Source organism: Carassius carassius, chromosome 35 (assembly GCF_963082965.1).
Source record: "Carassius carassius chromosome 35, fCarCar2.1, whole genome shotgun sequence".
NCBI classification, from domain to species: Eukaryota; Metazoa; Chordata; class Actinopteri; order Cypriniformes; family Cyprinidae; genus Carassius; species Carassius carassius.
The window spans coordinates 21,960,924-21,987,561 of NC_081789.1; the positions used below are offsets into that span (position 1 = coordinate 21,960,924).

The following is a 26,638-nucleotide window of genomic DNA, read 5'->3' on the forward strand; positions in this document are numbered from 1 at the left end:
AACGGAGACTTGAAAATGACAACCACTACTTTACATGTTTTAGCTAGACAAAAGTGTTTCTGTGTGATCCAGAGCTTCCACTGTTGAGTTTTTATAGTTTTCTTTTCCTTTGGTTTACTTCGTCAGTTCATAAGAGATGAGTTGTATCTGGCATCCCTCACATTCAATTTAGGTCAATTCACTGGCCTAGTTTATACTGTGTGATGATAATTACACATGGCAGTCTTAACGAGACCAGCATTTCCTGATCACGAAGGGAGCTTGTGTGTGCTTGTGTGGCGTCGCGCGTTCTTCATCTTGTGTGAAATTAATGTTTCTTTTAAAACATCCTCATTAAATGTATAGCCATGGATAAAGCGCTGCATGCCAGCTTTGGTTTGCTTAATGCAGGAGATGTAGGATGGTGTAGAGGAAAGGATGTGAGTTATCTGACTGTGCTAATTTTTAAGGATGGATGAAAGACCACAGGCAATGATTTAAACGTGTTACGCCTTAATTTGTATTCGCCCCAGTCATATTTGTATATGGCTGTTGATGGTTCTCAGCTGACAGAGAAATCATTCTCACACCATAATATTTGTACATTTGTGTGACAGTAGTGATGAAGAAACATAAGGCACTTTCCAGGAATAGCATCCCATTCCAATTTTGCCATTAAAGTCCTAGTTCAGTAGTTGACAGTATCCAATAATTAAATATGTCATAGTGTTATAATTTTGGCATAATCTGATGAATTGCAAAAATAATGTCTATTTTGTAAATTATTTTTGAAAAGTGCCATTACAAATGTGCAACCAATTCATTATTGAAGAGACTCAGTTGTATATGGCAAATGTTTATTCAAACACTGATACAGCACAGTTTTTCTTCATCTACCCTGTTACTGGAGTAAATCAGAACCATGTAATGATAGAAACAAACTGTTTGTATTCTCAAAGGTGACATCCAGCACATTAACAAAGTTTGACATTATTCTTCTGTCTGGTCGCTGCGACATTAACACATAACATCACTGTAACAGGATCGACTGGATTCATTCCTATCCAAACTGAACTCGATGACAGTTACACAGAGTGCTACAGAGTAAAAGGTTCCTCAGAGAACACAAAATGCTACCAGCATGCTTAATGCATTTCTGAATTCGTTAGCGCTCATTAACGGGTATCCAAACAATCTCTCAACATGTTAGAGATAACATACAGTGTATTTTGGTGTTATTTTATCTATAAAGATTGTCAACAAGTCATTTATATTCAGTATAAATAATCACATATGCAGCTGCTACACAAATGCATAATTTACAAAAAGGGAACAAAAAATAAATGTGAAATATCAAATTACCATGCACTGGCTACAGCTGTGCTGAAAGAGTTTGAGGTTTATAAGAATACAGACTTCTATAGAAATGTTTCAAAACTGAATCTTCCCTTTAAAATACCCTTTGGCACATTCATTTACAGTTTATAAAAGTTACACAGTAAATTTTCATGGAATTAAATGTCACTGCTGTAGTTTTTAACAGCTAAGATGACACTAGATTTAATAAACCACTTCTCGCTCATTGCAAATATCTTTGTGAACAGTAAAGCCATTTTTTTTGTGTGTGTGTGGCTACACAAGTGTATACAGCATAAAACATTTAATATGACTGTTAGGCCTAAAAACCTGGAACTCACAGTGAAATAACCACAGTTAGAAAATCAACGTGGAATAGCGTTTTGCTATTAATGCAGCTAACCTTTAAATAACTATGACATAAAATCAGAATTATTTGAAGGGAAACGAGTAAAATTATATTTTATGTTATGCAAATATACATTTGAGAAAAGAGTGGAAGATGGACATTAGGTGCAATAATAATGTTTTTTTTTTCTCATAATAGTGCTAAAGTAATAAATCTCATTAGTATTCATTGGTATTTGTACGTAAAAGGTATTTTTTATTTTTCTCTTTTTTTATAGACACTTATACACATATAACGTAATATTATGTGTCTAATACAATATTAATGAATGTGCACTTTATGTGCAAATTTCTACAGATGCAGTTCATACAGTATGTAAAGTATTTGTATTGCAAGTAGTAAATGTGAAGTGCATGTCATTTTATGACTATCATTTGCTACGGAGAATATTCTAAGCACTTATGGTCATAAGAAATTTCAAATGGAAGTTTTCAGAAGAGTGCACTGCACTTTTTTTCTATTTTCTGCTTATCTTTTTGTTTTTACATAATGTTCTCAGATTTGGGCAGCACCTAGTTTTAAAGTTATTTACAGAATACAAAAATAAGAGTTTGAGCTAGCATAGTTATCAATGTATGAATAAGTGGAAGTATGATTATATAGGAAATCTTTTAAGATATCTGAGATGTTAAATACTTAAATACAGTGTTGCAGTTCAGTCTTGGCATGGTCACAGTTCCAGCTTCACAGTGTTTCACTAAAGGTAAGACCATTTTCATATGATACTGTATACTGTCATATGTTTACAATGTCCTTATCACAAAAGTAAACAAAATTCTGACCAAAACCTGGATTTTGTGCTCTTCTTGCTGCCATATAATTTTAAGTCAGTGAATGATCTCATTCATAACAGGTGATGCCATTGGAGATGTGTAAAACATAGCATATGTGTCTACACAACACCCAACCTCTTCTGGTTTCTTCATTTTTTTTTTCAAGATAATTACTGACTACTCTTTGAAAACTGGGGTTGTGGATGTTCCCTTGTAAAAAATATTCCTGGTACTGTCTGGACTGTTTCCTCTTTCAGGGATAAGGATCTTGGTTTTTCTTCGCAAACTCGAATCGCGACTCTCAGGACCAGATTCAGTCATGTCCAAGGGAGTGACCCGGATGGTGGAAATGGTCTGGTTGGGATGGTGATCACCACCTGCTGTAGATAAAGTAGGGACAGTTGGCACTGCGATGACTTTAGGAGCATTAGAGCCATTCTTCTTTCTATCCGTAGAACTTTTCCCGTCCCTCACGGATTCTGAGCTCTCTGAGTCTCGATTCAAGTCATTGAGCTCAAATGACTGTCTGAAGCTGCTTTGGGACTTCCATGTCCAGGAGCCACTTCCATCCGTAGAGTGTGCATGCACCAGGGGTCTGCCGTTTTCTGGATGGGCTTCCACCCTAATGATGGCTCCAGTGCTGCCTTGACCTCCAGACTCCTCAGTTAGGCTCTTGTAGCGCTGCAGAGGTGCAGCGGAGCTGGTGTGGCTGTTGCTCTCAGAACTGGGAGAGCTCCCCTGCAGAAGACTTTGCTGCTTGGACATTGCAATGACCTGCATGATGCGCGGCTGGCCATTAGAGTTAGTCCTAACCACCGGTACCTCCCCACCCTTCTCCCCAGTTCTCTCCATGCTTTTAAGCCATTTGTCACGGGCATTACTGGCATTTGGCAAGCCACCCATGTTCTCCTGTGCCTCCTCTGGTATGTGCACCAACTGCGAGGAACCAGGCCGAGACTGCATGGGTATCCGAGCACCGCCAGCAATTCCACTGGGGTTGCTTGCTAGTGTTGTACTTCCAGTGGCCATTTTTAGGTATGGAGTTCCAGGTCCCTGATGTTCACCATTGATTCCCACAGCTGAGGGTTCGGAATTGCAGCGGACGTCCATGCTGTTTAGAGGGGACTGGCCTGGTCCGCTTTCCATGGCATGCAGGGAGTGTTTATGGTTCTCGTTCTTACTCTTCCATTGCATCAGCAGCTGCTTCGATCGACTCGAATCTACCGAGGAGGTGTGGATGGTGGCATTGCGGAAAGAAGACTCATCCATGGCAGGCATATGCACTCTGGGCAAGGTGTTGAAGGTCACTATGCTCTCCTTGTGTGGAGGACTGCGGGTGATGACCTCCACATCTCCACTTGGTCTTTTCAATCTGCTAAGAGATCCAGCCTGGTGGTGTTGGGTGTTTTGATGCAGGTTGCCCTCGGAGCAGGAAGATGAGAGACCCTTGCTGCCACTGCAGCTCTTGGCAGGTAGGTGGTGACCTTGCTGGCAGAGGTCAGCCATAGTTCGATGAGAATCGTGAATGTGAAGCTGACTTGTCTGTTTCTCCTTGCTCGGTTGGAAGTTTCCTACAGCAAATAAACCCTGGATGGACAAAAAACTGTATTTCAATGGTATTTCCTAACATAATAATAAGGGTTTGGGAAACAAAATTTACTTGAGTGGGACATTTTGGATTAATATTCTTTTTGGTCTTGAAACAACTTTTCTGTCAAATTTGGAGCATGAAAAAATGTCTGATTCCCTCTGATTTTAGGGCAGTAATAGAGCTTGGCTTAGGATTGTTTAATGGGAATGTTGTTCCAGAACCAACAAAAGTCTGATCCAGGAATATGTTCTAGTTAACTAAATCATTGTGTCCATGTTTTATGTTGTAGACATGCAAGTAAACTGCATTTCAAAGACTTGTGAAATTTCTTTAAAATGCTATTAAATATATGATAATCTGCTTATATTCATCTCACTAGGTAAACAGCGATGCCCCCTCCAAGCAGGAAGCCCAGGTAAACATCAATGGCGTGGTTCTTGTGCTGAATAATGCGGGTCAGGCCACATATGATGGCAGAGATGATAAAGGAGAACACCAGCAGTGGCTTCAGCAGTTTGGATGAGTCTGTCAGCGTGCTGTTGAAATACATCTAAACAAGAAAAAGACGATCAAGATCACAGATGTTTTGTGATGTTTCCAAGCCAAAGCAGAATCAGGTAGGGAGCCAGAACCAAAATATTTGCACTGAACTTCTTTTTTTTTAATTCATACACACTTTGATAATTATAAGAATCTTCAAAGCAAATTAATTAACATGATTCAGCTGACTGAGTGTATCATTATCGCTAGACCACTGAAGCACATTTGTTATTTGGTAAACCCCAGAGTCGTAAGATGGTTGGTATGGTTCCCAGAGACATGAGCCTCCACCCATTGATTATTAGACTGACTGTGCATAAGATGACAATGTGTAAGGTCGTTTCAACTGCTTAACCTGTGCTCTTTTATCAGGCAAATTCATAGGCGCTTTAAGCAAAAGCACATTGAGTATATCAGCTCATTATAAATAACAGATTCTTTGTTTTATATAATGAATCAAATGACCCTGAGCTGGAGAAAGGAGCTATATAGACTGAAAATCACACTTTGAGATCAAGTTTTTCTCAAAAAGGAATCAAAAAGGATTTGACATCAAAACTTAAACACACATACATTAAATAAACAGACATACACCTACCAGTAAAGGTGTTTACACTTTACACATTTTTAGCTCTATATAAGAGTGGTGTAAGATTGTGCATATAAACACACACTCTTACGATGTCTAAAATACCCAATTTATAAATCCTTATGCAAATTTAAATGCCTTTACTAGTATTCTGTTAGCTTATTATTTGCACATAGTTCATGACAGGAAGTAAAAAAGAGAAAAAATTTAAAGACTCTAAATGTATTCCTACCCTCAAATAGATTATTAAATATGCACACACAGCTCAAAAGGGCCAACACTCCATTTCGCTACTTTGACAAGCTCCGCTAAACTGCATAAAGGCATCTGGATGTTGACGCACAAATTACAATGGAGAGCTGTTGCCCTTTTATCCACACATCAGGGTCAGTTTTGCACACAAGGTGACACAAATGCAGCACCATTTTTTTATCAGTGTCTAACAACAAAGTGAACTGATAGTGCCTGAATGCTTCTGAATGACTGATTTTTACTCACCGAGACATACACGGCAGCAAAGGATGCCAGCGTTGCATGCTGTGATGGGAAGGATTTTCTGAAATAAATGAAAGCAATTGCGATCAACTTTGTCATCAAAGGAAAGAAAGAATACAGGAGACACATTTAAAATACATCACCTCAGCACCTCTCTTCTAAATGCATATTGTCATATTGAGTTTATATGCAGTTGCTGTAGAGTGTCAGGTTTCTAGTGTGTTGCTGTATGGTTGGTATAGGGTGGTTTTTAGTGTATTGCTATGTCGTTGCTAGGGTGTTAAAGGTGGTTTTCGTGCATTTCTCTTTAAACGCAAATGAGCTGCTGCCCCCCGGCCCCCTTTCCAGAATAGGGTTACACCTTTAAAGCTGTATCTCAGATACTCTGCCAAATTGTTTTTGGCTTTGATCATCAACACGCTGAGATCATGCATTTTTAAGCCATATCAGTTTAAACTTCTGATATACGATTTTCGTTTTAGTTTTTTCACAAGCTTGCGGAGAAAGCCAGAAATTACAGGGTAGCTCAGTTTTACATTTTCTGGGTTGGTAGTTGCATTGGGGACCTGTTTATAGCACTTAGACATGAAAAAAGTCAGAATTTCATTATATGTCACCTATATGTCACCTTTTTTTCATGTTTTTATTTGAAAATCTAATTACAGTTCTCTTCTCATGATTGAACTTTATTCATAAATAAATAAACATTCACAGTCTCCTCTTAATCAGCAAACTCTCACAGAAAACTCTGCTACGACAGAATATACTATATTATCTCTGTCACACAGTTAATGAAAGAGTCTGTAAAAAGATGCGATGTACCTCCAAATTATTTACACTTTCAGAGCTTGAGGCATCAGTATACTTGCTGGTCTACAACACGTCCAGCTCAGTCTGATAGCGAGTTCCCGAATCATCACAACAGCGAATCTCTCCAGACAGAGCTGGAGTTATAAACAGGGTAAACGTTTTTTGTGTCAGTGTACTGTATACTCAGAAATTCATAAGCCACTTCAGTACTTCCATTATTTAATGAATCTAAACTAGTGAAGAGATGGTCCACAGCCACATCTGTTCCCTTGAAAACCAACCTTGTTAAAAAGTACATCAAAAGCTATTCCTTTAATCTACAGCCTCTATTCTTAGGCTGCACTGAGGCTTGGCTCTGATCCATGCAGGCTCTTGTGCCTGTTTCTTTCGTATGAATCCCTGAGTATCAGAAGTTCACACTTGAGTAATATTTAAAGATTTTTTTATCGACTTGTCTGTATCAGGGTGGGTTTGGATAATCTATGTTTCACATGACTGTGGCACTGTTAATCCGACAGAGATCTAGGTCCCAGTTCGCCATGAATCAGAGCCGTACCTGCCAGCGTTGATGACAGCGGCATCAGATCCTGAGCAGATGTCCTCCAGGATGAAGAAACTGTCATCACAGGAGGTATTAAGGTGAGTGTAGTTGGGCTTGCAGACAGTCAGGAAGTAGGGGGCGGGGTAACCTGTCGACAGCTGGATGATGTCGGTAATCAAAGCTGTGGCGCATAAGCCAAAGACATGAACGCCTGAAAGGAAAAAGACATTGAATGTGATGCACTGACATTTATTCAATTTGATAAACAATTTATGGGCTGATATTACCAATGCTATCTCATGGCCAATTTAAATGTATTTTACGAGGTTGCTAATCTGTACGAATTCGTATGACCTCACTCGTACAATTTCTTTGACGGTTAAGTTTAGGGGCGGGGTTAGGTGTGGTCCTTCCACCAAATTTCCTACCTCATAAAATACATAATAATGTTCACAAATCGTATGTATCCATGAGTGAGGTTGTACGAATTCATTTGAATTAGCCACCTTGTCAAAAATGTACAAATTACCGTGTGATCGGGTTGATATTACACATCACTCTGTGTTTTATGTGAAAACTTTAAAAGGGAAAAACTTACAACAGACCTAAAATTATTCAGACACCTTTAACATTTCTCACATTATCACAGTTTATTAACTATAGTTTAGAAAATGGTAATCAAATATGACAAAAACTCGGAGTTAAACTGTGTCAGAACAAATTCACCTTAATAATGTCAGATAACTTTGATAGAAAGGTATGCAATCGATTAGGTTGAATAGCTGTCAGTCTGTGGTGTAAAAAGTTCGCATTAGCAATTAAAGAAAAACACTTAAGCAAAACATGGTCAGGTCAGAGTGTAAATCCTTCTTGGTCCCAAATTGTTATCAGTTTTAGAAAACGATTCAACCCGGCGCTCCGGTGAGATAAGAACTTGTAGTAGGTGCTCTGGGAATGGGGAAGCAATATAGAATGAAAAATACACAGGTCCCAGGCACTCAAAAAGAATTCAGGTGGAGAAGGTAAACGTTAAGAAGCCTTTATTGTGGTATGGCCAATATCAAAATTAAAATGCCGACATGTTTCGACCGCAATGGTCTTCCTCAGGGCAAGGTGATAATCACAATTGGTGTGCTCACACATAAAAAAAACCACTAACAGTGGTTTGGAGTGTTTTTATGTGTGAGCACACCAATTGTGATTATCACCTTGCCCTGAGGAAGACCATTGCGGTCGAAATATGTCGGCATTTTAATTTTGATATTGGCCATACCACAATAAAGGCTTCTTAACGTTTACCTTCTCCACCTGAATTCTTTTTGAGTGCCTGGGACCTGTGTATTTTTCATTGTTATCAGTTTTATTGGTAGTCATTTCACAGAATTCTGATCAAAACAATTCTACATTCCATGTGGGCTCTAATCACAGGTAACGGAATAAAGGCTAATCAGGAGTGAACGAAAGAAATGTGACCTACCCACAAACCTGACACCTCGCCGGACGAAAGAGTTAAAGTTGCAGCCCGCGGCATTGATATCGGCTTCAGCTCCTCCTCTGGACTGCGCCCGGGACAGACAGCAGAACAGAATCCCCTCTCCGATCATGATCTGTGGACATGCAACACACCAGGTCAGAGGGGGAAGTGGATCAAATGTTCAGGATATCTCTCCTCTCAGATTGCACTCAACAGTCTCATACTGACTCTTCAGGAGGTTCTTTTTACCTTGACACCAAACACAGAAACTCTGAAGTGAAGCTACAGATGCCTTCAAACTGAACCGCCATAATGTCCTTGTCTACTTGTAAATGCACAGTTTTGATGAGCCATAATGCAATCAGGTCTCACTTGGGCTGAGAGAGTGGTCATTTTTATCATCGCACATTTATGTATTAATGCCCATCTTAAGCAGGGCTGTCAGTGTGCATCAAAGACACATCCATCCTTAATCTGCTCCAGATCTGTCCCCAGCGTTTCACTTGCCTGTCTTCTGAAAATCATGCACCCACTGACTTCTGCACAAACAGCAGGGCTGTGAAGTGCTGCTTTCATGGAGATGAATCATTTCAGCTCAACTGGTCACAAGCTTTGTAAAACCTTGTTTGGGTCCTTGGTCCCTTCACTCCAAGCTTTTGTAACCTTAAGGGAATGGCAGGAGAATGGCATTCTTGCATTTGTAAAATAGTGTTTTAAATTTGAATACTTAATATATAAACCCATTATAATTATATCTATATTATTAAGTCATTATATCTTTTTTTAAATAATTGTTAGATATAATAAATAGTATATCTAATAGATAATTAAATAAAAACATAACAGAAATAAACATGTATTAAAATATGTATTACAAAATATCAAAAATATTTATTATATAATTAAATTACCTTATTTGTTTTAGTATTTTATATATATATATATATATATAAATGTAGTTAATAAGCTAATTAAGTACTAATGAAAGTACTTAATTAGCTGATTAGAAAGCACTTGTCAGAAGAAACAGTCGAGCTACAGAGAACGACAGCAGCTTGTGAGTGTTTTGCCTTGTTTTCTCATCAGACTAGTGTGTGATCGTCATTGCTAGGAAAGTTTTTGGTTTAAATTGTGTGTGTCTTATCCTGGTTAATACGTGGTGAAAGTGGCGCTTGGTTTTGCGTTTGCCTATCGCGGGACTGCCTGGTTTCGATCTGCTAAATAGTGAGGCGTGGCCAGCTGACTTCAATCACAGGTAATCAGGCTAATACAAAAGCGCTAAGTTTCACCGCGGCAGCCCTCGTGTGAGCCCTCCCCGTGTGAAGACCAACGAGTGTAAAGACAATCGACTCTACCTGCGCGACTCCACCGAGCAAGGACACCGACAGGGCACTTGAGTATTGCTTTTTTTCCTCTTTCTTCACTTTTTGTATACCTTGTTCTCAAATATCTCACACTTGTAGTCACTATGTGCTTTCAGATCTCTACTATCACTACTAACACTCGGAGAGCACGCTATGTACGTCGCAGGAAGGCCTGTCTGACAAACCTACGGCCTGTCCCTCTGACCTCTACTACTACACTCTCTATTCCAGTTGGTCTCTGGAACTGCCAGTCCGCAGTTAACAAAGCAGACTTCATTTCTTCTCTTGCTACTCATTCCGGTCTCAACCTCATGGCACTGACAGAGACTTGGATCAAACCTGAAGATACTGCCACCCCTGCAGCCCTCTCCACTAATTTCACTTGTTCCCACACTCCTCGTACCACTGGGAGGGGTGGAGGGACAGGTCTCCTTATATCAAAAGAATGGAAATTTGATCTTCAGCCATCACCTACAGGTACTGGTTCATTTGAATCACATGCCATTACTGTAACCCACCCTGTTAAAATCCACTTTGTGGTCATTTATCGTCCCCCAGGTCAATTGGGAAACTTCTTGGAGGAGTTGGATGTGCTGCTATCAAACTTTCCTGAAGATGGTACTCCTCTGGTACTGCTTGGTGACTTCAACATCCACTTAGATAAACCCCAGGCTGCTGACTTCAAAACTCTGCTCACCTCATTTGATCTCAAGCTAGTGTCTACTACAGCAATTCACAAATCAGGCAACCAACTGGACCTCATCTACACGCACTGTTGCTCTGTGGACAATTCTTCAGTTGCTCCACTGCACACCTCAGACCAATTCCTCATTACTGCTAACCTAGCACTTACTCCTGAAGTGCCTCACACTCCAACGCAGGTCACCTTTCGACGGAACCTATGCTCACTCTCTCCATCTCGCCTATCTTCTGTGGTTTCATCCTCGCTTCCTGCACTCTCTCAGTTCTCTTCTCTGGACACGAACAGCGCTACGGACACTCTTTTGTTCCACTTTAACATCTTGCTTGGACAACTTTTGCCCACTGTTGTCTAGACCAGCACGCACTGCCCCATCTGCCCCCTGGCTGTCTGAGGTTCTCCGTGAACATCGCTCTAAACTCAGGGCTGCAGAGAGGAAATGGCAGACATCAAGAAACTCTACAGACCTCAGTGTGTATCAGTCTCTCCTCTCTTCCTTCTCTGCAAATGTCTTCACGGCTAAAACATCCTACTACCACAACAAAATTAACAGCTGTTGTGACGCTCGGACACTCTTCAAGACTTTCTCTTCTCTTCTTAATCCGCCCGCCACCACCTCCTCCATCGACTCTTACAGCGGACGACTTTGCAGTTTTCTTCACAAATAAGACAAGATCCAGCAGCGGCCAATTCTCCACACCGCAGACTGAGGACAACTTCACAATGACCGACGCACACTCTTTCTCCTCCTTCTCCCCACTCTCAGAGATGGACGTCTCCAAACTTCTCCTGTCCAATCATCCTACTACTTGTCCACTTGATCCGATCCCCACTCACCTCCTTCAAGCGATCTCTTCTTCAGTCATACCTTCGCTTACTCACGTTATCAACTCCTCTCTTCAGTCTGGAACATTTCCCTCAGCATTCAAGCAGGCTCGGGTAAGCCCACTGCTCAAGAAACCATCTCTAAATCCAGCGCTTCTTGAAAACTACAGACCGGTATCCCTTCTTCCATTCATTGCAAAGACACTTGAGCGAGCTGTGTACAACCAGTTTTCTATGTTCCTTGTACAGAACAACCTCCTGGACAGCAACCAATCTGGCTTCAAAAGTGGCCACTCAACTGAGACTGCTCTGCTCTTGGTTACTGAAGCCCTGCGACTAGCAAGAGCAGCTTCAAAATCCTCGGTACTCATCTTACTGGACCTTTCTGCTGCTTTTGACACTGTTAATCACCAGATTCTCCTGTCCACCCTCAGAAAGATGGGCATCTCTGGAACAGCACTCCTGTGGGTTAAGTCCTACCTCTCTGACAGATCCTTCAGTGTGTCTTGGAGGGGTGATGTTTCAAAGTCACACCACCTTGCTACTGGGGTTCCTCAAGGCTCAGTACTTGGACCACTTCTCTTCTCAATCTACATGACATCATTAGGATCTGTAATTCAGAAGCATGGCTTTTCTTATCACTGCTACGCTGATGACACCCAACTCTACCTCTCATTCCAACCAGATGACCCGACGGTAGCTGCTCGCATTTCAGCCTGTCTGAGTGACATCTCTAGCTGGATGAATGACCATCACCTTCAGCTTAACCTTACGAAGACAGAACTCCTGGTGATTCCAGCTAACCCATTGCTTCATCACAACTTCTCTATACAGCTGGGCTCATCAACCATTACTCCTTCGAGGACAGCTAGAAACCTAGGAGTTGTGATGGATCATCAGTTAAGCTTCACAGACCACATTGCTACAACTACCCGGTCCTGCAGGTTTGCCTTATACAACATTAGGAAGATTAGACCCTTCCTGTCAGAGAAAGCAACCCAACTTCTTGTCCAAGCTCTTGTTCTCTCCAGACTGGACTATTGTAATGCTCTCCTGGCGGGCCTTCCTGCATGTACTGTCAAGCCTCTGCAATTGATCCAGAATGCAGCAGCGAGGGTTGTCTTCAATGAGCCAAAAAAAGCTCACGTTACTCCTCTCCTCATCAGGTTACACTGGCTACCAGTAGCTGCTCGCATCAAATTCAAGGTACTGATGCTAGCCTACAAGACGACCACTGGCACGGCGCCAACTTACCTAAACTCATTGGTTAAATCTTATGTGCCTTCCAGAAGTTTGCGGTCTGCAAGTGATCGACGCCTTGTGGTACCATCCCAAAGAAGTTCAAAATCACTCTCACGGACCTTTTCCTGGACTGTGCCCAGCTGGTGGAATGACCTCCCAATCTCAATTCGTACAGCTGAGTCTTTACTCATTTTCAAGAAACAGCTAAAGACTCATCTTTTTTGCCTGCACTTAACCAACTAACACTAGCACTTTTCCTTTTCTTGTCTTTTAATTAAAAAAAAACAAACAAAAAAACCTACCTACCTACCTATACTAGACTAACTGAGACTTGTCATGGCACTTGTATACTGTTGTTGCTCTCTTGTTGACCTGACTGCTTCTATTGTTCTCATTTGTAAGTCGCTTTGGATAAAAGCGTCTGCTAAATGATTAAATGTAAATGTAAATGTAAATCAAATTGATAAGTAAATATTAAATATAATTATTATATTAAATATAAATATAAATTATATATATATATATATATATATATATATATATATATATATATATATATATATATATATATATATATAATTTTAAATCAGTAATTACATATAAAAAGTATACTGTATATAACTTCTATGTATGTGTATGCTTATTGGTTCATTTATTATTTTTCATTTGAACACATCATATTGTCATTATGACATTAGTGCTCAGTGTGCCACAATAGAAATGTCTGGTTCCCTTTCAGTCGGTCACGTTCGACGTTACGGATGGGGATCTCGCCCGAGAGCCCAATCACCTTCGAGTGGTACAAAACGAGCCAATGGTACACAAATGACCTTGGTCAGCGGGATTTGCATCGCGAGCTCCGCCCCGCAGAGCGGGTATATAAGGAGCAACGCGAGCAACTCGCATTCAGGCTTTCGCTTCGGAGCCGAGCACATCGTGTGCTGCTTTCACCGGAGTGCTACAAGCAAGAGTCACTGGTGTTGGTGTGACAGTGCGATTCAGCGGTTCGTTTGGGTTTCCTGCGACAGCTCTCGCATTCCCCTCAGCGCTTCAACACCTCTGAAAGAGCAAATTTCTTTCACAAAAGAGATACGGGCCGATTTGCGTCTTTTTAAAGTTGTCATTTCACCCGTGTGTTTCTGGGTGCGGTCGATACATCGCTCCTCGTGACGGCCACGATCGTTGTGTCACGTGTCTGGGCATCCAGCACACTGAGACTGCGTTTGTGGATGGCTCATGTTCTCATTGCGGGGACATGACCATCTTGTCGTTGAGATCGAGACTCGATTACCTTAAAAGGTATAGAGTCCCCTCTGCCACACCCCGTTCAAGCTGTTCTTCTCGTAAGAGGGCTACTTCAACTGTTGGCCAGTGTGATCTGAGGGTTACTGTGTGGGCTTCCCCGATGAGCCAACCTCCTCGGGCCACACCCCACTCACATATGTCGCAGCCGGTCGAGTTTCCGGATGAGTTTGCTGGATCCTCTCAGGCTCCTGATATCTCATTCGGGCTCGCATCACAAGGCAGGCTTGAGTCCTCAGGAGATGAGGATTCGGCTGCGTTGCCTCCCTCGGGAGTGCCAGCGTTGTCCGCGTCCGATCCCGAGCTGATGGCCTTGCTTTCCCGGGTAGCGGAGAGGATCGGGCTTGAGTGGAATCCTCTGCCCTGTCCCGAGCACTCGAGGCTGGATGATTGGTTCCTGGGGGCTGGTCATGCGGATCGCCAGCACCCCCCTCTTGTTGCTTTATTCCCGGAAGTGCCCCAGGAAGTAACCAGTTCATGGAAGGCACCTTTAACTGCCCGAAACCGTTCTGGTACTTCCTCTGCCTTCACTGTCCTCGATGGCGGGGCGGCCAAGGGGTATGCTGGGATTCCCCCGGTGGAGCGTTCTGTTGCGATGCAACTGTGTCCACAGAGCGCCTCCGCTTGGCGTGGCGGTCCCAAGCTGCCCTCCAAGGCCTGTAAGTTCTCATCCACACTTGTGGCCAAGGCTTACAGAGCTGCGGGCCAGACCACTTCTGCCCTGCATGCCATGGCCTCACTTCAGGTCTATCAGGCCAGGTTGCTCAGGCAGCTGCACGAGGGCAGTGCTGACCCAGGAGTTTTGCAAGAGGCTCGCACTGCTACCGACCTTGCTCTCCGGGCGACGAAGGTCACTGCGCGCTCCTTGGGTCAGGTGATGTCCACTTTGGTGGTCCAGGAGCGCCACCTATGGCTGAACCTGGCAGACATGAGGGAGTCTGATTGAGCTCAGCTCCTCAACTCCCCGTTCTCCCAGGATGGCCTCTTCGGCGACGCGGTAGAGAGCTTTGCCCAGCAGTTCTCTGCCGCCCAGAAGCAGTCTGAGGCCATCAGACACATCCTGCCCCGGCGGCCCACTGCTGCCTCCACCCCGCCGCCGGCGCAGCCGCCTTAGCCTGCTCGTCGCCGAGGGCGCCCCCGCAGATGGCCGCAGAAGGGCGGCGCAACCCGTCTCTGCCCCTAAGCCTGCCAAACGCCAGGCCAAGTGGCATTCCTGAGACGGGCGACCCGGAGTTGGAGACGTTAGCTCATCAGGAGATGGTAGCAGGACCACTCCTTCCCCCGGAAGAGGCCCGGGGGAGAATCCTTTGTTCTTGTTTTCTTTTTGTTCCGCCACTGGCCCTGCGGCCGGTGGTACCCAAAACCTTCACTAAAAGAGCTGTTTCCTCTACCTCCGGGTCCCAAGAGGCCACGAACGACAGTTGGCAACGTGCTTCCTCGCCGCTCTCGTTCTCCTCTCCCCTTGCCAGTTTCCATGCAAAGCCGGCTCAAGAATGCTTTGCCTTCTCATGCCCTCTTTGCTACTAGGAGTCAGACGAGTGCCCGCACTCCGCCCTAGCTAAAGGATGCTATGCCTCCCATGCCGGGGCTGTCTGCTCCACCACGCTGCCCCACTGTGGGTACGCCTGTAGTCCCCTTGACCCTGCTGGTTCAGTTCCTGGGAGCCTGGCTAGAGCTCTCCAGGCCTTCTGCTGGCTCATCTGGACGCTCAGGCACGGCTACGCGATTCAGTTCGCCCGGCATCCCCCCAGGTTTCTGCGCGATAGAGCCGGTCCCTCCAGCCGACATGAAGTCTGGTTTTTACAGCCCTTACTTCATAGTACCCAAGAAGACCGGAGGGTTACGGCCAATCCTGGACTTGCGTGCCTTGAACCGAGCTCTGCACAGACTCACGTTCAAGATGCTAACGCCCAAGCACATTTTCGAATGCATTCGTCTGATGGATTGGTTTGCAGCAATCGACCTGAAGGACGCGTCTCCATTCTTCCTCGACACAGACCGTTTCTTCGGTTTGCTTTCGAGGGGCAGGCATGTCAGTACTAGGTTCTCCCATTCCGGTTGGCCCTGTCTCCCCGTGTCTTTACGAAGGTCGCGGAGGGAGCCCTGGCTCCTCTCAGGGAACAAGGTGTCCGTATCCTCAACTACCTCGATGACTGGCTGATCCTAGCTCACTCTCGAGAGCGGTTGTGCGAGCACAGGGATTTGGTGCTCAGACACCTTGCCCGACTGGGTCTTCAGGTCAACTGGGAAAAGAGCACGCTCTCCCCTGTGGAGAGGATCTCTTTTCTCGGTATGGAAAAGCGGCTTACAAACGAGCGCGCGCAGTCACTGCTGAATTGCCTGAGACACTTCGAGGGCAAGACAGCAGTTCCACTGAAACTGTTTCAGAGGCTCCTGGGGCATATGGCGTCCGTGGCAGTGGTCATACCGCTCGGGCTACTCCATATGAGACCGCTTCAGCACTGGCTTCACGACTGAGTCCCGAGATGGGCATGGCAACAGGGCACGCTCCGAGTGACCATCACTCCGGCCTGCCGCTGATACTTCACCCCGTGGTTGGACCCCTCGTTTCTATGGGCCGGCGTGCCCCTAGAACCGGTGTCCAGACATGTTGTTGTTTCAACAGATGCCTCTGCCACGGGCTGGGGTGCCATGTGCAACGGGCATACTGCGTCGGGCTCCTGGACAGGACCCCGACTTCAGTGGCATGTCAATTGCCTCGAGTTGCTAGCAGTACGGCTTGCTCTGCACCGCTTCAGGGCCCTGCTGAAGGACAAGCACGTTCTAGACCTGTTTGCCTCTCCAGAAAATTCCCACTGCCAGTTGTTTTTCTCCCTGACAGGTTTCCCCCAGTGAGCCTTCTTGTACAGACGTTGTGCAAGATCAGGGAGGACGAGGAGCAGGTCCTCATGGTTGCACCTTTTTGGCCCGGTCGGACCTGGTTCCCCGAACTTGTACTCCTCGCGACAGCCCCTCCCTGGCCAATTCCTCTGAGGAACGACCTTCTTTCTCAGAGACGGGGCACCCTCTGGCACCCACGTCCCGATCTGTGGAACCTACATGTGTGGGTACTGTATGGGTCACGGAAGGTTTAGGTACCTTGCCACCACAGGTGGTAGCTACCATTACTTCAGCTAGAGCCATGTCCACCAGACACGCCTATGCTTTGAAGTGGAACCACTTCGTCACCCACTTCGCCACCCCTGGAAATGTCCGATTGGGTCAGTGCTTCCCTTTCTTCAGGAGGGGTTGGAACGAAGGCTGTCTCCTTCCACCCTCAAGGTCTATGTGGCCGCCATTTCGGCTCACCATGATCCTGTTGAAGGTAAGTCTCTTGGGATGCACGATCTGATCATCAGGTTCCTGAGAGGAGCAAGGAGGCTCAATCTGCCTCGCCCTCAGCAAGTCCCCTCTTGGGACCTCGCAGTGGTTCTATCGGCACTGTAGAGGGCTCCCTTCGAACCCTTGCTCTCAGTTGAGCTAAAGTTTTTATCTTTGAAAACTGCACTCCTGACAGTTTTGGCTACGGTGAAGAGGGTCGGGGACCTGCAGGCATTTTCAGTAAGGACCTGGTCGGTGTCAATCCGCATGCTGTGCCATTCCACTCCATGGACTGGATGCGTGCGCTATTTCCCTCAGGTGAGTTCCTCAGTCAGAACCCTGGGTTCCTCCAGCACTGTTAATGTCCAACACTTGTGTACATGCCCCTTGGTCAGCCCTGTGTGGGACAAGGTGCCTCCATGTGGTGTGATTCCCCTATCTGGGCAATCCCACGTGTGTATGTCCACAGTAAGTCTCTCCGCAGCATGTGTCTTTCCCTTGGCAAGCCCCTTGCCAGCTCTGTCGTTGAAACTACCACCCTGTTGGCTGTGTACCTCAGAGTTCTTATGTATCACCACCTAGGTGGATACCTGCCTTCTGTAAGTCCTCCCACCGGCAGGCAGCCTGCTAGCATACGTCCAGCTGGAATATGCTACCCAGTGTATTCTGTGTAAGTTATGAGCCCTGACTCGTGCTGGCCTCACGACAGGGTGCTATCACTCACACGGGTCGCTGGAAGACAGCCATGTGGCGTTTTGTAAGGGACCCCATTCGTAACGTCAAACGTGACTGACTGAAAGGGAATGTCTTGGTTACGTATGTAACCCTCGTTTCCTGAAGGAGGGAATGGAGATGTTACGTCCCCTTACCACATTGCTGTTCCGCTGAACGGCCGGGTCACTGGCTCGGCTCCTCAGCGAATACTTGAATGCGAGTTGCTCGTGTTGCTCCTTATATACCCACTCTGCGGGGCGGAGCTCGCTATGCAATTCCCGCAGACCAAGATACTTTGTGTACCATTGGCTCGTTTTGTACCACTCGAAGGTGATTGGGCTCTCGGGCGAGATCCCCATTCGTAACGTCTCCGTTCCCTCCTTCAGGGAATGAGGGTTACATACGTATCCAAAACGTTACATGAGACTATCTTTACAAGGACTACTTTTTTTCTTTAGCTCCATAAAGTCCACTCAGACTCGACAGCCTGCAATCTTCTCTTTTGTGTTGCATAGGTCGCCAGGTGAGGAATTTAAATCCCAGTGGGATCATGGGATTGATATCAGCTGTGCTCTACACATTTCAGCCTGGTGAGGGAGGTGCTAAGGATACAATCTAAAACATTTGGCAAGACCATGTGCCACACCGTGACCTGAATCAGATCCCAGAAAGCCTGCAGATTCCAGCATCCCATCCCATCTGACCAGCTCGGCCTCTCAGACACTCATATTGTCATGACACCTGGAGGAACTACAGGACGTCTCAATGCCTGCAGTCACTTCCTGCCTGTTGCTAAATCTGGCCTGTGTAGGTAAACAGATTGTAGCCTAAAGAAAGGAAGGAGTGGGTCATTTTTAATGACTGTCATTACCTGACAACCAAAATGCATTTTTAGAAACACATTACTGTGCATTTTTATGCAGCTGAAGATGTTGGGATAAGATGCTAATGTGGTCAGATGTCTCAATGTCTGCAACTCAAACTGAATTACCTAAAATTGCTAGAATGGTGGTCACATGCTGCAGAGAAAAGTACATTGGGTGACATTTGCAATAGTTTTTTTCTCTTCACACATCTCATTTGTACTTTTAGAGGAGAGCAACATCACAAACAGCTCAGATTTGCAAAGTCCGCAAAAGAATGTCAGAGGTTTGAATATGAACTCATTTTTTTCATGAAATTCTCCAAAGGTCATATCATCTGTTCCTTCTGGGTCCATCTATTCCATCTATTCTGCTTTTTTACTAGAGATTTTATTTATTGCTTTAATTGCTTTTGATTCGTTAATATGATATATTCAATCTAATATAAATGTTTATTTGCCTAAAGATACAATTTTAGTGCTCATCTAATGAAAAATAAAAGTAAATGCAATGACATGCTTGATAAATGTTTATGACCTTAATATCAAAATGCCTGTGGTGTGTTTAGAAAATTTAAAATAAAGATGGTCTCAGTCTGTTTATTTCTTCTTCAGACCAGAGTAACTATCATCTACAAATAAGTTCAGAGGATCAAAGAGAAGCGAACCACAACCAACTCATTACAGTCAAGTGCCCATTAGCGTTGTGAAACCATTTAACCATCCTGTCATTTCTAAGACAACAGCGTAATCTGCCCTAAGAACTGAATTTGAGTATGAAATAATCTGACTTTCCATATGAGTGAACAACCAAACTGTCATAAATCCACAGTAAAGCCCAAAGTCAAAAAACACTCATCTGCTCCAGGACTAGCAGTAAACCGGAGGAAACCCGGAGGGCCGGCAGCCATACTGGCAGGATTGTGATGCACCGAAGGTGTCATAAAGTTGAGGAGAGAAAGATGCTATCTGACAGCTCACTGCTCATGGAGTAGTGTGACCAAATTCTCTTTGGGTATTTGAGTTATTCATGCATGAACTTTCTTTTCTGTAGTGTTTCAGATGAGGCCAGTTGGTGTGTGTCTGCTCTGATAATAGACCACAGGCTAACTGTATAAATGTACAATATATGTATAAAGTAGGACATGCTCCTGCATTCACATCCCAGTCGGTCCTGGAATAATATTCCAGTCAATGACTTGTTAGTTTTTTTTTTATTTTTTTTTTTTTTACACATTTAGCAGTGTAAAATACATATTTATGCTCATAACAGTATATTCCACTTTTAGCTTTGTTGTCTGTCTGAATGCATTTTCTGCTAATTTGTGTTGTTTTCTGTACAATCATTCTTAGAGACTGTCTTGTTAGAAATTATTTGTATTAATGTATACAATACACTATTTTTCCAAAGTTTGGGCTCAATTTTTAAAATGTTTTTATTTTTGTTTTTAATGTAAATCTTATGCTTTTTATTATGTTTTTATTTTTTTTAAATCTTATATAATCTTTTAATGTAAGTCTCTTATGCTCAGCAAGGCTGCATTTATTTGATCAAAAATAAAACTGTAATACAGTAAAAACTGTAATATTCTGAAAAAAAATTATAATTAAAAAAAAAAAAATCTTCTATTTCAATATATTTTAAACAAATGTTAGTAATGGCATCATTACTCCAGTTTTCATTGTCACGTGATCCTTCGTTAATCAGTCTAATATGTTGATTTGGTGTTCAAGAAATATTGATTTATTATTATTATATTATTATTCATTTATCATTATATCCAAATTGGCATTTGAATGCAGCTTCAAAGTGCTCTACATGATCCCTGTGGAGGAATAATGGTCTTGTCTAGTGGAATGATCAGTCCTTTTCTAAGAAAAATAAAAAATGTATGTACTCTTTAACCACAAATGCTCATCTTGCACTTGCTCGACCTCACGCATTACGTAATCACACAAGCATGATGTAGGCGGAAGTACCCAGTGTTTAAAAGAGGAACATGCAAAGAAATTCAAATGCCCTTTAGAAAAAAAAAAAGGTAAAACAACAATGTTGGATGATTTTGAAGTTGGAAAAATTTGTGAAAATGTAATTTTTTCACCCTAGAGTTTTTCATCCTACTAACCACGCGTGATTTTTCCAATATACTGTATATGTGTTTATTGTGATATATGTATAATATGTGTAATGTATAATATATAAATATTAATTTTTTTAAAGATATTTCAATATATTTTAAACAAATGTTAGTAATGGCATCATTACTCCAGTTTTCATTGTCACGTGATCCTTCGTTAATCAGTCTAATATGTTGATTTGGTGTTCAAGAAATATTGATTTATTATTATTATATTATTATTCATTTATCATTATATCCAAATTGGCATTTGAATGCAGCTTCAAAGTGCTCTACATGATCCCTGTGGAGGAATAATGGTCTTGTCTAGTGGAATGATCAGTCCTTTTCTAAGAAAAATAAAAAATGTATGTACTCTTTAACCACAAATGCTCATCTTGCACTTGCTCGACCTCACGCATTACGTAATCACACAAGCATGATGTAGGCGGAAGTACCCAGTGTTTAAAAGAGGAACATGCAAAGAAATTCAAATGCCCTTTAGAAAAAAAAAAAGGTAAAACAACAATGTTGGATGATTTTGAAGTTGGAAAAATTTGTGAAAATGTAATTTTTTCACCCTAGAGTTTTTCATCCTACTAACCACGCGTGATTTTTCCAATATACTGTATATGTGTTTATTGTGATATATGTATAATATGTGTAATGTATAATATATAAATATTAATTTTTTTAAAGAAGATGACAGATTGTTCTAGATTATTCTTCAGCTGGGTTCGTGTAGAGGCCTTTGAAGCGTCACAGAAACAGTTTGGACCTTCAGCCCATTGGCCACTATATTTAGAAAAATCCTGGAATGTTTTCCTCAAAAATTTACATTTCTTTGCAAAAGAAAGACATGAACATCTGGGGTGACATGGGCTAAGTAAATTATCAGGATATTTTCATTCTGGAAGTGCACAACTCCTTTAAACGACTCTAACATTTTGTATGGTTAGGTAGTATAGGGATGTAATGATGAACCACAAGCTGGTTGAAAATCGATTAAAATACGTGATTCAAATCAGTTAATATGCCAAACAAAGTGAGATACAATTGAAGTAGGAGTTTATATGAATGTATCTCTGAGCGGAACTGACTGTCTTTAGAAAAGTTTACGTGGTATTTTCATTTCATCTTGCCTCTGAATGATACATTAGTGTTCACTGAATGTAACTTTTTTGGGCTCTTTATATTATTTTGACAATGTTAAATTATTCTCTGTCTATGTGAATGTTTCTTAGCTATAATTAAATGCAGAGTAGACCAGACTGTGACACTGCAAGACTTGCATTATTGCAATAATTGTTTGATAGAAATGTTACTCCTGGTACTCAACCAGCTTGGGTGAATCACAAAAATGCAGGCAACATCAGCAAGAGGCCAACAGTTTGTGTCCTATCCAATATAAAGTATCTGAAAGCAAAAGTACATCTTGCACTATGTGTATGTGAGTGTATTGGTGGGTTAGACTGACCATAATAGCAGGAGCTGCGAAAGCAAGGCTGAGGAGCATGAGGAAGGGAATAACCTCATGCGTAGGTTCGATATAAGGCAGACTCAGACTGCGGTCGTGACAGCTGAAGCCCCAGCGGACTGGTTTGAAAATGTCTGTCCACTCCAGAAAATACACACTGACCATAGATGAGACCAGGAGAGGAAGCTGTTAGAGAGGAGAAAACATCACATAACTCTTCAACAAACATTATCAAAGAATATCACTGTCCACGTAACGATCCCTATGGAAATGTGCATACAGTCAGCCAGTCATTATCGTAATATACACCCAAACAGGGTATATGAAAGCCATATAATGAGTTTGTGAGGTGATAACTGTAGGCTAGTAGTACAAATTTAGTAGCAATAGATTTGCATAATTGTAGAAAAGCTATAGAGGGACTCACACTAACATTAAAGAGAATATATATTTTGGTATTATGATACAGTTTTATATGCCATGTAAATACCATGATACATGAATACCGTAAACATATATTTGTGCATGTGTGTGTTTAATTGTCTGGCAACCATTTTTATCCAATAGGCATTATTATAATTATCATTAAATTTTTATGCTCAATGCTATTATAACTGTTTTGTGAAATCTACTACTGAGCGAAATGTTTTTCTTAGCTTTTTTCAAGTAAATTATATTCCATTTTTCTTTCAGTGTTAAGTTTATCTTTATAAAATAATCTAGTATTTTTTTATGACAGATTGTTTTTGTCATGTTTATCACTGTAAGCCAGTATTTAAGAGCTCTCGGCTGAAGTTTTTACAGCAGAGTGATTGGGTCAGTTAGCGGGAGTTTGATATGCAGATGAATACAGCATGCAGCTGCCATTCAGTGCTGATTCTGCAGAGTTGCTCTGTGGCCGACTGATACCACTGACCCATATTTTCTTCCAAAGTGCTGGCACTTGGGACAAACCGTATGGGATTTACAAAGCAGTCGACCATCACCGTGAGCATCAAAAAGAATCACATCCCAACAAAAGCCTGCTTGCTTTGATGATAGATTTGAAGTTTTACATCAGATGATTGCTGTAGTTCTGTTTGAAAGATTCTAGCTGAACATTTTTCTGTGCCTTTATGAAGAAGTGGTGGTATACTGATGATTTCAGATGGTAATACACTAAAAAAAAAGTGATGTAGAAACAATTTTCACTCTGAAATTAAAGTAAACTTCACAAATAATTCCAATGAATCAGCAAGTACCACACTGAATTAAATGTGAACTCTTGACATTTTTTAAAACCTAGTTTTATTTATAACTTTTTACAGTGTATATGAGGAATATTGAAGGTCATTTGATTGTCCAGTTTTATTTTAAAATAAGAAGTGGATCAAATTTTCTTGATCTAATCAAGTCCAAGTACTTCTGACTGAATATCCATTTTCAATCAGAAATGTTACTGAATGTAACTGAATTAAAATAGGTTATGAATGCAATTTCATGTTGACTGCATGATTATCCCAAATGAAAAGAAGAGGTGAGACTGAGGTCTTAATAAATGATGGCTACAAATGGGGAGGATAGCATTTCTTAGTAGCTATTTTCAGATCTGTGTGAGAGAGAGCCATTCCAAGCAGGTGCAGTTGGTGTCCGGACGGTAAAGGACCTGTTACGATAAGAGTTGCTCCACATGAGGAGACATGGAGGTTCCTGTGACCTGATGAAACTTAGTGATATCTTGAGAAGCACAAAATCCAGCCATTTCTGCTGAGCACATGCATCAAATCTCTTTAAAACATTCAAATATGGTAATCCTGATCTTCTAGACCTTCATTTTAGGTATTTGACAAACAATTTTGCAAAGCTCACTGAAAAACAGCAAATGGAGGAATGAATAAATGAATGAAAATGTCAAATTCAGCACAGCCCTGCATAATATATGAATGTATGCTTAGATCTTCCTCCTAAGTACTAGATCACGTGTGTCGGTGTGTATGCATGTGCGTATGAAAGCTGCACTGCCTCAATTCTTTATGTCACACTGACCTACATATATTCCACTAACTCCATCATGATGCATTGAGAGCAGAGCAGCACCTCCTGCGGTGATCAACTAAGAAGGAGAGCTGACAGAAGCACAGCATCCCAGTGCTGACATCACTCTCTGCCAGTTCGTACATATCAAACTGATGATATTTTACAAGGAATGTGTGAGATGCTGTACATGGAAGTAAACAATGCTCAATAAAAAGCTTAGATGCAATGTAAAACCAATAATTATGAATTAGTCCTGTCAAATGATTAATCGCGATTACACGTCCAAAATAAATGTTTTTGTTTACATAACATATGTGTGTGTACTGTGTACATTAATTATGTATATATAAATACAAACACATACAGTATATATTTTGAAAATATTTACATGTATTTAGAAGTATATATTCACATTAATATAATTTATAATATATATATATATATATATATATATTTAATATATAAACATTTTTTCTTAAATATATACATGCATGTCCTTATACACACACACACACACACACACACATATATATATATATATATATATATATATATATATATATATATATATATATATATATATATATATAAGCACACACATAAATAAATATGGCAAAATATTTTTATGTGGCAAATAAAGCTTTTTTAACTCTTTTAATTTTTTTAAGATGTTTATCCTAGATAGCAATGAGATTCAGTGGAGAAAAAACCCCCAGAATTTTTCTTATGATTACGATATGAACTCAAACAATCTCTCAGAAGTCGTCTTTTTTCTGTTTCATTTCCCCCAAGAATTTTAGCAGAACATCTGAGATCAAGATACTTCAAAGAGAACTCAATCAAGTCCCATGAGCTTTGAAAGAGCATCTTATGAGCAATACAATCCCTCAGGTTCACTTTATCATCATAGATAAATAGGCAAATATTGAAAGGTTCCATGTATTGATTGAGCTATGACCGTGACATAAAAAATAAATACATACCCTGAGCATTAAAAAGAGACTGTCATCCCATTCTGATCACGCAAGTTGTCACCTGTCAAATCAAACGTGCAAATGTAAACAGACGGTCTCTTACCTCCACGAAATAAAAACATGGCAGCAGTGTCACGCTCTCTTTTATCATCTTCTCTTTCAGTCTTTCTCTCGCAGACATCGTATTTCTCTACTTTAATAAACGCAGATAACCTGTTGTGTCCAGGGCGTCCACCTTCATCCAGCAAACCAAGCCGTCTAGATCATCTGCTGCTTGCTCCGTTGAGATGCATGATGCACACAGAAACAAACGACACACACTATCCACACCTTTCACCATTTACACGCACCGTTTATATTGCAGTGGAATATGATTGCAATTGAATATACAGAGAGGAAAATATTGCCGGCAAGATTACATCAGATTTTTCAGAAGACGGGTCTTGCGTCCTGGCGCGCATGCGCACAAGCTACGCATTCCTCCAGTCATTCGCTTTATTATTAATAATGTCACGAATGTAGACGGAAACAGTTGGACGTGTTCTTGTAGAATAGCTACAGGACGTACTAAAGTAGTAATTTATTATTCAACACCACAAAAGGTATGTGTAGTCTATGCACAATAATAACATAGCCTATATGAACACTATAGAGAAAAATCATTTCACAAGAAATTTTAGATCAAAAGAATTCCATTTTTTTCCACTGCTTTTTTTTCTATTATCATATGGCGAATAAAACCTACGGTATGCTATACTTAACTCTCAAATGTGTAAAACATCTCTACAATGGAACTCGATGAAGAGCAAAAATAGACTTTCAGATAATTACGCGGGAACTCTCAACTATTTTCTTTTGTTTTGTTTTGTTTTGTTTACGGTGTTATTTCTATTTTGGAACCTGAATAAGAAGTCTCGTAAAAGTCTCATAAAGAGCATCATCTTAGCAATTACATTTCCCTAATTTTCCCTTTATCATCAGATCAAACATTTAAATGTTACATACTAGGCTATAGCCTATTGATTAGGCTATGATTTTAACATTTAAAGATTTGTCCTGAATATTGAAATGGAATTGTCATTGTCATGTAATTGTCCTTCTGATGTCATGATCTCACCTTTTAAAACAAATCGATATAAAACAATAGCCTATTAAAGGTGCAGTGTG

General features: G+C 41.6%; 1 protein-coding gene across 1 annotated transcript; it reads right to left on the reverse strand.

The window, feature by feature from the left end:
* Positions 1-819: 819 nt before the first annotated feature.
* On the reverse strand, positions 820-25,928 carry LOC132116230 (phospholipid phosphatase-related protein type 4). The gene is made up of 7 exons (XM_059524956.1): positions 25,575-25,928; positions 22,482-22,667; positions 8,561-8,690; positions 7,099-7,294; positions 5,736-5,793; positions 4,485-4,658; positions 820-4,104 (listed from the first exon to the last, which is right to left on the reverse strand). The coding sequence occupies exons 1-7, from the start codon at positions 25,650-25,652 to the stop codon at positions 2,695-2,697; spliced, it is 2,232 nt and encodes a 743-aa protein (XP_059380939.1). The 5' UTR covers positions 25,653-25,928; the 3' UTR covers positions 820-2,694.
* Positions 25,929-26,638: the final 710 nt, after the last annotated feature.